The sequence below is a fragment of the Zeugodacus cucurbitae genome, chromosome 6 (genome assembly GCF_028554725.1).
Source record: "Zeugodacus cucurbitae isolate PBARC_wt_2022May chromosome 6, idZeuCucr1.2, whole genome shotgun sequence".
Classification (NCBI taxonomy): Eukaryota; Metazoa; Arthropoda; class Insecta; order Diptera; family Tephritidae; genus Zeugodacus; species Zeugodacus cucurbitae.
The window spans coordinates 42,041,844-42,053,385 of record NC_071671.1 but is presented as its reverse complement, the minus strand read 5'-3'; the positions used below and the strand labels follow the sequence as shown (position 1 = coordinate 42,053,385).

At 37.1% G+C, this 11,542-nt stretch overlaps 1 protein-coding gene and 1 long non-coding RNA gene across 2 annotated transcripts; one reads left to right on the top strand and one right to left on the bottom strand.

Moving 5' to 3' along the window:
* Positions 1 to 4,670: 4,670 nt before the first annotated feature.
* LOC105216084 (odorant receptor 59a-like) lies at positions 4,671 to 7,452 on the bottom strand. Its single transcript, XM_011190364.3, has 2 exons — positions 6,704 to 7,452; positions 4,671 to 5,238 (listed from the first exon to the last, which is right to left on the bottom strand). Exons 1-2 carry the CDS (start codon positions 7,450 to 7,452, stop codon positions 4,824 to 4,826), a joined length of 1,164 nt encoding a protein of 387 aa, XP_011188666.1. The 3' UTR covers positions 4,671 to 4,823.
* A 477-nt stretch (positions 7,453 to 7,929) lies between these two features.
* On the top strand, positions 7,930 to 8,680 carry LOC105216031 (uncharacterized). The gene is made up of 3 exons (XR_851921.2): positions 7,930 to 8,032; positions 8,178 to 8,262; positions 8,333 to 8,680. It is a non-coding gene; the product is annotated as an uncharacterized LOC105216031 (long non-coding RNA).
* The last annotated feature ends 2,862 nt before the right edge of the window (positions 8,681 to 11,542 follow it).

The window sequence follows — 11,542 nt, the reverse complement described above, 5'->3', positions numbered from 1 at the left end:
TTGAATTTATTATATATGTATGTGTGTGTGTGTGAGTCGCATACTATTTCATTGCTCTCAGCTTTCGACTGCACGGACATTGAATTATTGCGTTACCGTAGTTTATTGCCAAAGCGGTAATGTGCTCAGTGGAGTGTTTAAAATTTCCTGATTGTCGGCGGACTGACAGAGTTCCTTTCAATTTTCCCCTTTTTAATAGTGAGTGCTTACTTTGGCATTAAGTTGGTATTACGTAGGATAGCAGCAGGCATATAGAGGAGTCGGAAATCTAATAATCGCTGCCAATTTGAGTTAAACTAGTTGACTTACTTAAGTACTCAGGTCATTTCATTAGATATTAGTATTCCGATTATGACTATGTATGTATGAACGATGGAGTACCAATCCTAAGTGTTTAACAATTTGTCAATAATATTGATATCCCGTGACAGCTGTCATACTGTCATGAAACATAGAATCTATGTGAAACCAAAAACTCCCAATTATCGATTGAAAGATATTCATATAGCGTCGTATTGAAAATGGACGAAATCGGACCATTGCCACGCACTCAAAATGGCGAAATCCGAAAACCTATAAAGTTTCATAACTAACACATAAATAAAGTTATGAAAGTAGAATTTGGCAAAAAGGATCGCAATAGGGACATATCTCGTAAACTACTAAAGCTTTGTAAACCAAACGTCTGCAGTCGTTTGCTTTATGTACCCCATAAGACACCATAAAAATAGGTGAAATTGGATAATAACGCTCACTTCCCGTACAAAGGTTATGTAGAAAATTACTCACTTATGGGTCAAAAACCATATCTCCGAAACTACTCGACCGATTTCAGCAAAATTCGCATACAATATTTTCTTGACACCCTGATAACACAAATGAAAAATGGGAGAAAAACGAGTGGCAATCTTTCTCATAAATAATAATTTTAACCCATTATAAATGCTAGCACTTCAAAATAATTATTATTTAATGCTTTAACTCTGCAATTATTTATATTATTGTAGAAAAAATTTATTGAAAATAACGGGCGTGTTTTTTCCACTTGAACTTATATAAATTACGATGCCATATTTTCTGTATATTTGATCGAGCTGGTGTGTCCATTTGAATGTTTACTGACAAATACTGAAGCATGAGCAATTTTAAATTAAATAAATTTCTGAGGTTTGATAGGAATTGATGAAATCAATGAACACATTTGCTTGTAGGGATTCGTTGCTCTGGCTTAACTAGCTCATAAGTTAAAGCACATACATTTATTGATATTAGAAGATGCATCCATGTAAAACCTCAAGAAGTCGTAAAAGCATTTAAGCCGTCTTTAAAGTTTTCCAAAAATATTGTTTATGCCTGCTCAAATGTGAAAAGTATTCTTACCTAAAAGCTTGCATAAGCATTTAGCGTGCTTAGCCAACTTTATATTACAAATGTTTGTTTATTTAGTTTCAGAAATGGCTTTGTATAGACAAACGTGTGTTTGTTCTTATACCCATGAATTTGTGTGAATTTGTCTTGTGTACTTAGTGACAAAAGTCTAAGTTGCTCCAGACTTGTCGCACATTTCACTAAAAGTTCTCATATTTGTTAACAAACGAGTGTATAATATACGTGCGAATGTGAAATATACACCCTGTTGGTAAATTAATTTTATTTTGCAAATAGGTGACTTGCAATAATTGTTAAGGCAAACTGTTGTGCTAGGAGTAACAATATTTAAATCATTTGGTTTACTTTATAGAGCACACTTCTGCTATTATTAAGAGTACATAGATACGAATTTTAAATCATCATTGGATTTCCTACATGACTACTTTTTACCGCCTTCAATGTATATATGGTGTGAATGTCACCAAATCGTAAAACATATATCTGTCTTGCCGGCAATTGTCGTTTGTTTTGCGAAGCGATTGAGAGGTGACTGCACGCTGTCGTCGGCAAAGTTTTACAATTCCAACTTCACACATGGATCTGCATTACATAGACGCATCTGAAAATGAAGAAGCTAAACATATATGTATGTGTGTAGTAGCAGCAGCTGTACATACACAACAACTCAACTCGCATAAGTCGCAGAACAAAGTGTTAAGTAGGTAACAGAGCTAAGCAGTTGTGGCAGTTAGAATTTATTCTAGAATTTCAAATTGGTGGTGAAAAAGTTTTTGCAGTTGTGGCTTCGGCAGAGTTTCCTTGTATTTGCATTTAATTGGAACAATATGCGTTTGAACCTTAAATGTGCTACATTGCGTATACGAAACATCTTTCTTACTTAAATAGAATTTGACAATATAATAATTGTAATGAATTTAATAGTTAGCCCTAAAAATATACTTATGATCAAGCAATCCAAGATATTTTAAACAATTTAATAACTTTTTTTATAAGAATTTTAGATGGATGTTAACGAAGTGCGCCTGAAGCTCTGCATGAACGTAATTTACGGATTTTGTTTGTAGCTATGCAATACATAATGAATTGGGAGCTAAAGATACATTAAAGTATGCGCAGGTAATCAAATAAAAGATGAGTAATAGTATCTACACACAGAAGTTAATTCATCTATTAACTGGCTTTTGTTCGATTTAGTTCCAATTCCCATAAAAAGGAAAAATCTTATTTTAGTACATTTATTTTTGATCGAATACAAAACGTGTTGAAACTGAGCACAACTCTGCGGGTTGTTGTCCACGCTCAGTGGACTGTGCTTATTGATAAAATAGCAATCGGCTGATGAAACTTATCAACTTCTTATTAAAAGCAAAACAAAAACGTTTAACAGCTCGTCTTTAATCGAGTAGCCGGTTGTGTGAAAGTCAAAAACTGGTTTCTCAATTATACTCGTAATGAATTAAATTAATTTGGATGTACGAAAAGGAAAGAAGATGATTAAAATAAAGTAAGTATCACTAGAGTATTTTTAAATATTAATGCATATTGTCCCTGTATATTGATATATCAGAACTCTTAATAATAGTACGAAAGAAGTTTTAAAGTTGCTTGTGTCCAAAATCAGACTATATTTAAATGGTAAGGTACATCTTCCAACTGTGTATATATATTATTGAGTTTATTCCAGCTTAAAAGTAATAAAATATATTCAAAATTCCACTTAAAATATAAATTTATAAAAATAAAACCAAAATATGAGTGTTCACACGCTCTCATTGGCAATATGCATTACGTTGTTACGACGTTCACTACACGTTCCACTTACACTGCTGCATTTTAATCCAAGTGATATTCTTCTACATGTGACTAACACAGTGCGCTGACCCAATAACTCGTCTGTTATCTGCAATAAGCGACAAAGAACAGGTGAACCATTTCGCATGAATGCGCACAAAAGTGTGTTGTTTAATATTACTCGTGAAACGAAACATCTGCAGCTTTGAACGGCTTTGCATAGCTGCAACACACACGGCCACAACGCCAACACATCACCCATCACACCGAGCATATTACTGGTATAATCGAAAATTGTGAAAATTTGTGTGTGAAGCGATGAACAACCATACACTTCAGTTGTATGCGTTCATTACTTATGCGCCAAAAGCCGTTGACTCTCAGGAGGAAATATGCGAAAGCAGAAACATCAAATGCATTTGAAAGCGAGAATCCCTTAACCAAAGAAAATGGCACAAGGCGAAATAAATTTATTTCACTGTAAGCATGCTCACAACAGTGATTTCACAGCAAAGTTCATTTGCACTGGCAAAAATATTTCCTTACCGCAGACTTCGCTGCGTGAAGCCAGCAAAGAGCCCAACAACAACAAGCGGATTCTTAGAATATTTACACGCTTTCCTTTCAGTACTTATACTTTAATCAATGCCTGTAATGGTTTCAATAAGAAAAATACCGTTTATTAATTCAAAGGGTTCTCCAGTTATTTGTTGAAGGATAAGTAAAGCTAACCTATATAGCAGTTATTTATCCGGTAAACAATTGGTCTCCAAAAGAAAACCTAAAACTTTTGGAAAAAACATTGTCAACTTTTAGAACTATATATCTGACCCCAAACAAACAAACAAACTACTTTAATCCAACGTTTTCTTGAGTAGTCCGGTGTCTGCCTCATTCGATTCAAAAGTCCGTCCGGCTAGTGTTGAATCGACCCAATCACTGCGCTAACAGAGTCCTCAGAGTTGAGTTAAGTACTTATCGAGTTCACATTTTAACTTATTTGTAAAGTCCTTTATCAGAACCCGTCGTGAGAGCTTGTGCAAAATTTCCAAGACAGACAATTGTTGTTTTTATCTGCTCTTCTGAAATTCGCGAGTGTAGGCATCATCTCTTTATTGAATTGAAATCTATGTGCTGTCATCTTATGTATATCTGAGTTTAGTGATCCCAAGTAAGCTTTGCAAATTTTTGTTTTCATTGCACCACTAATCGTATTGAGAAGGTCCGCTAAAAGAGTTGGTCAGCGAGAAAAGATGCCACCACTTTAAGAAAGTCAAGAGAGCAAGACCTAGTAGGCTAATACTCAGAGTCTCATTATACTAATTTACCAGAACAGTATAATTGATCTTGACATCAGATTGAATGAATATTTTTCTAGAACAAAAACTACTGTCAACTGATTATTTAACAGCAACTGTATATTTAAAGCTGATATCTCAATATTCCCCAGGAAATACGTCATTGACCTTTAGAAAATGATGAAAATATTCCTCTTTCATAAATTTATTGTATTGTGTTTCAATGCTATCGGACTACGTGTGCAATACATCTGGTGCATATGCATGTATAAATAGTAGAAGGTGAAAATAAATACAAGCTCATATGCAGAAATTCCGATAACCAGTTACTTGCATCTGTATTCATTCATTCATCTTCATTATGACAGCCAACAGAGAGTAAGCTGCTTTGCAGGTCGAAATGAAAGTATCCAAGTGAATGCGTACAATACCGCCGGCCATGGCTGTTTGACTCATCAACGAGCGTTCGCAAAAGAGTATCATATGCTTGCGAAATTTGTGTGTCTGCTCCACCCAGTTGCTGGCGAACATCTCGACGTGCAGCTTATCGAAAAGTAATTGAAATGTTGTGCCATAGTAACAGATGGGAAAGATTTGCAACGGCAACGCCAGCAAATATGCCAAATAGTACAAGCGATCGAAAGGTGCATCCACAAAGTATAGTAATGCGGCCATTCCTAGACATAAGTTGATAGCAGTAACGGTGAATTGCAGAAACATCGGCAGCGAGATGATATTTTGAATGATGTTGAGCACGCTGAAAAGGAGAATATTACGAAAGCGTAAGCAGGTGGCAACAGCGCAAATTAAAATATGAAAAGAAAGAAAACAAAAATTGTATTGAAGGCAAAAACCACCTCATTCGATTAAAATTTCTTGCCCGTTGAGTAGTTTTTACAAGTTTCTGAATAAATAAGTGGTTCGTGAATTGTGGAATACCGTGGTTCGGCAGCAGTTCGACTGAGTTCTGATTCGACTCATTTGGTCGAAGCGATGACAGGGATCGGAGCATTCTTATGGTAGAAAATCCCTTTTTTCTTTACCAAGTGGATACATTTTTTCGAATTCTTCGAAGAATTGGCCCACCAAGTCTTTCTAATTATTCGACGAATCGGTCCACAGTCTCCTGACAGTTTTAACTTTATCCAAGTGGTAGATTCATTTCGTGCGTCGTGCGAAATCGGTAACTATCACTTTTCCGCCTGTTAGTACTGTCTCTGTCTATGCTTTCTTCGCAGCAGATAAGTGAAGTGGACTGATCCTTGGTCTCTGGTATATAAACAACACAGAAACATGTTCGGATTGCACATATGCAACTTAAAGAAGATAATCGTAGTTTTAGTTATCTTCTTTTCTAAATTAGAACGATCTAACAAATAAAAACTAAAAAAAAAACATCTCCGAGTAATCCTGTTTCCATTTTACATAACGTATGTCCTCTACATTTTAGCTACCTATGACTATGCTATGGTTTTATGAACCTTACCCAGCAGCAAACAACTTTATCATCCCAGAGATTAAATAAAACTGGCGTTTTATTCAATCACAAGAATTTATATTTTCAATTGTTTTTAGGGTTTATTTAAGCTCGAACTCTGATCTAATGTAATAAAAAGGAAAATTAAGACACTAAGTTGAGCTACTGAAAACATATTCAAGAATCATACTCAAACTCATTAAAAAAAAATAAGGAAAAGAAAAACTCTGCAAGTCCGGCTGAACTCTATGACCATATCTTACATTTGAAAATTAGGGATAATCTAACGAAAAGTTTACTCATTTTCACACAAACAATTTTCGCAGGCTGTTCTTATGTGCTAAGCTTTAAATTTTCTGCAGCATACACACAATACTACTCACTTGTAGAGTTGCTCCTGATCTTGGTTTTTACAATTTTGTGAAAAAATATGTCGTTCGAGGACTGTGGAATAGCGTAGTTCGGCAGAATGAGAATGCCAAATTTCGATTAACCTGTCCAAGCTGCGAACATTTTCAGCATCCCAGAGAAAACTGACGTTATATCTACAAGATTTTAAATTTTCAATTTTTTTTGAGGGGTTATTAAAGCTCGGATTTAAATCTTAACAGGAAAGAAAAGTTAAGACACTAAGTTGAGAACATACTCAAGAACCGTGCGAATACTCATCGAAAAAAAAAATAAGAATAGAAAAACTTCCCAAGTCAAGCTAAACTTTTAGACCTTATTTCACAATACTACTCACTTGTAGAGCTGTTCTTGATCTTTGATGCAATGCAACAACTCCGCCTCATTCGCCCCGAGACTCGCCGTCTCGTGGCCAATTTGCGAAACTCTAATACCCAGCAATTTGATGTGCGCCGACAACAGCGCCAAAGCCATAGTCGGAAAGCAATCGTTAACGAAATTCTGCAGCAATTGGTAGGAGATGCCGACGATTTGATAAGAATGCGCTGCATAGAACTTCAAATTGCTGGCACGCCAATCGAACGGAAACCAAGCCGGATACAACAAATTACGCTCATTATGAAAAATAAACATCAGCTCCGCCGTCACGCCCACAACGGTATAAATACAGAGAAAGCAGATGGTAATGCGACGCAATTCCTTACGTAACTGTACGAAGTAACGACGCTCACACAGACTCCGGGCACGTGCATCCAATGCGGCAATGATGGACTCCAGCTCACGTATGCGCGACAATCTCGTGGCGTAGAAGACAAATTTCATGCTGCAGGCCACACAGGTGACACACACGGTGAGATTCTGAATATTGATCGAGGCATCAGGGCTGCTGAAGAGCGCCAAGGCGAGATGAAATGGATAGCAGAGGGTGACGAGTACTTGCAGCAGCACCGAGTAGTAGGTGTTAGACGAGGGCGCGTTAATACCGAGCACTCTGAAGCACGTCCAATGAAGTTTAAAAAATGAGCGGGTATCAACTGCCGCTAACGGCGGTGGCGGTGGCGGTAACGATAATGGTGATGGTGACATTTCGCGATTGCACAAGTGTCTTAAGCTAAGCGCAGAAAATTCACCGTTTTATATGGTTTGCGGTGCGAGTACACAGACAATAAAGCCCTTCAATAGAAGTGTGAATGTAAAGGGCTAGCAAATTATTATTTAAATTTTGTCATTATTTTAATTGTGCGCTAGTATAATTGATTAGAAATGCGATTAATAAAATATTATGTATACAAAGTAGCTATATAAGCCAACTACGTCACTCCGACAGTGGGCAGCATTCTTGATTGTAGAAAAAAAACCAAATTGGTTGAGCTGATGGTTCTGCGATCTCTCATTTGCCATTTTCGCTATGATTTCTGTCAAGGTAATGCCGTTTAAAGACTCAGATAATTCAGAGAATTGGGGTACTCACAAGTCGTTGTAGAGTGTCTTAGAATCATAAAGTTTTGTACACTTGTTAAAAAAAAATTGCTGTTGGATTGCTTACAAAATAAATTTACACAACTCCGACTCAGTGCGCTGTGTGTTCTGTTCGTTGTTTATTGAAAATGTTTGTTTTTCAGTTTTTTTTTTTCAGATTTATCACAACAAAATTTGATGACAATTTGTGAGTACCCTAAATTTTTCATGATTTTACTTAACTTTAAGGCCTTAACCGACATGCTCAACATACCTCGAAAAGTAGTATAATTTATCCAACTAAAATCGTATAGCACATCTCTATTAAATAAATTTTATGATGGTTCTCCCAGAATGAAGACTTGCTCGGCTTTGCAAAAGATAAATGAGTAGCCCTAATTGAGAGTTTAAATCAGTTAGAAATATTCAAGAAATCAAGTGAGATTTTATTAATATTGTTACATAATAAGAATAGTGGTTAATTCACAGTATTTCCTTTTTTCAACAGATGAATAATTGTGCGGAATGGTCACCTTTAGCGATTCTCGTTTGAAGAGTACAATAAAAAAAAATCGCAGTTTGTTTAAACATTGATATTATTACTTCAAATTAGCACCTGTGATTCGATTCTCTTTTTTATTGACGTGGGCGAACTCTGAGGCGACATCCATACTTTTTGCGATTTTTGACCACTGTTGACACTTCGATACATTGTAAGAATTTTACAAACAGGCGCTAAAACGTGTCACTAATTACTTAATTGTCAAATTGAAAAATAACCTTGACATTTATATGGCCTACTTGGATTCCATGTTAATATTTGATGTCAATAAATTGTGACGCTAAACTTGTGCAATTAAGTGTGTTTAAATTAATCGTTGTAAATTATATTTACGTGACCATTTAATAGATTTTTCCACTTAGAAGATAAATTCGCAAATATTTCAACACATTTATGAACAATCTGTATAATATTTTATGTACGAGAGCAGCACGATACATACTTAGTAAAATTAATATGAAATATTTAGAAAAATGTGATTGATTTCTCAACATAAAATCTTTTGAATTCGATACACTTTACCCAAAATGATACAACTTCATAAACTCACCTCAACTCTAATCCTTTCCCTGGAGATATGCAAAGTAAACCCCCGTGTTGACCATAAGCTCTTCATTCCCCTAAACTTTTCCTCTGCAGAAGACAAGTTTGTAATCAATGTACACCTGCATTCTGCCTAGAAGCGTGAGCATGGCCGTTGTTGTACCTCAGCCAAATAGGCCTATTTTTGGGTCATGTGTAGAATTTCACGTAAGTTAGGAAAGTTCACTTTTAGACCAAGTGTCCTCTGGGTAGCCAACAGATATCCATTTGAAGGCGAGCTAAAGTGAGAAGGCGAAACCCGTTCTTTGTGCGGAGGGTTTAGGACGCACCACATAAAAAAACCTGTCCAATGAAAGATCAAACAGAGCCTCGCATGAAAGTCACCGATTTTGATAACAACCACTGCAAAAGTGTTACGATTTAAGGGAATTTCCGGTCCCTTAATTGGGAAGGTGCCTCTGCCGAGCTGGTTGATGTCCTCGTAAGAGTAAAGGCTGACATCACCGCAATCCAATAAATGCGATGGACGGGACAAGGACGGAAGAAGGTGGGTCCTTGTGACATCTACTACAGCGGCCATACAAAGGAGCGCAAATTTGGTGTGGGATTCGTGGTGGGAGAGAGACTCAACCGTCGGGTCTTGGCATTCATTCCGGTGGATGAACCTCTAGCCCAAATCCGCATTAAAGCGAAGTTCTTCAACATTTTGCTTATTCGCGCCCATACAGCAAAAAACGCATGTCAACAAACACAAGGAAGGTTCGCATGAATCATCTTCTTTGCAGAATATGGTCGGAAGAAAGCATGCCTGACGATTAGAATCTCAGTGCGCTCTGCTCAATCCATAAAAAGAGAGACCCCACAATCTGTGACAATTACCGTGGGATAAGCCTCCTAAATAGCGCCGTTAGTTCTGCTTCCCGTCTGGATAAGGAAGCGAAGCAAATGGGTCTGAAGGTCTGTCATCAAAGAAACAGTCAGCGCACTCGCGTCTCGGCTACCACGTCACTGTTGACAGTCATAACTTTGGAGTTGTTGATAATTTCGTATACCTGGGAACCGGCATCAACAACACCAATAATATGAGCCTCGAAATCCAGCGCAGAATCACTATTGTCAATAGCTGCTACTTTGGACTGAGTAGGGAATTCAAAAGTAAAGTACTCTCTCGACGAACTAAAATCAAACTCTACTAGTCGCTTATCATTCCCGTCCCGCTTTATGGTGCAGAAGCGTGGACAGTGTCAACATCCTATGAGAAATTTTGCGGAAGATTTATGATCCTCAGAGCATTGGCAAGGGCGAATATCGCAGACGAAGGAACGATACGAGTTATACGACGACATTGACATAGTTCAGCGAATAAAAAGATAGCGGCTACGCTGGCAAGGTTAAGTTGTCCGCATGGACGAAAACGCTCCAGCTGTGAAAGTGTTCGACGCAAGACCCATTAGTGGAAGCAGAGGAAGGCCTCCACTCCGTTGGAAAGACCAGGTGGATAGCGTACTGGTCCCTATATGATAACAACAACTATGTAATGCTGATTAAAAACTATTTGGAATTCAGACCTTGTTCCAGTCGATGCAGAATGGCCTCACTGAAATAGGGGTTACATCAGAACTGAGTATAAACAATTGGCTTGATTTATTCTTGGTCGTCAAGCCGGTGCAATTCGGATGGGCTCCACAAATTGCCAGAAGGATGGGAAAATGTTATGGCTCCAGATAGACAATGCTGTGTATGCTTGTATTAAATAAAAGATCAAAATTTGAAAAAATCAAGAGTTTTGTAATATCCCCAATATTTTAGGGCTATTGATGACTTCAGGGGAAGTGTTCGTGCCGAAATCATCGCTACACCGCTCGAGGTGCTCGATATTGTAATGAAACGGAATTCACTTAGATGGTCACTTGCATGAAGTTGTATTTAAAATTGTGTCCAAAAACAAGGGAAAGGACCACATTAAAGAACAATTTATCAAATTTAATGCAGGCATTTTTTTTAAGTAAGTTAATTTCGATATTTACATATATACCGCCATTGAAGTCACGCTGTTTATTCGACCTTTTGAGGGTGAATATCATATGTGACAAAAGATTATCAGAATTGTATTCTTTCTTTATAATTTTTACATTTCAAACGTTTTGTTGCTTACAAAGATGTTAGCCTTTTATAGTTGCATTAAAATTTCACGTTTACTAAAGCCAGCAGCATGTAGTCGGAAGAACATACCAGAACTATATAAATACATATATTTACTTTGTATTTGCATCGAATATTTTGCTTAAATTTGTTAGAATCGCAAATCCTGTTCAACGGTGTGGCAAAGTCTACGGGCAATGTCAGTCACAACTTTGCGTTGCACCATTTTATGATTCGAATATTGTAAATGCGCGAATGCATAAAATCGGCTATTCTGTTGACACAACATCTCTCTCTCTACGTGTGTGTGTGCGCCGTCGATTGAGTCATACTTTATCCGCACTGCAGTAGACCGTATGCATGGATGCATGTATGCGTTTATGTAGACTGACAATGGCAGCAGTGCACATGCAACTGGATTTATGCCTTTTTTGTATATTTATTTACAGTTATGAAATTCTTTATGTTGAC

Coding starts and splice junctions, on each gene's coding strand:
- LOC105216084 (XM_011190364.3), bottom strand. CDS start 7,452: ATGTCACCATCACCATTATCGTTACCGCCACCGCCACCGCCGTTAGCG. Junction 5,239..6,703: donor GATCAAGAACAGCTCTACAA/GTGAGTAGTATT, acceptor TCTCCTTTTCAG/CGTGCTCAACATCATTCAAA.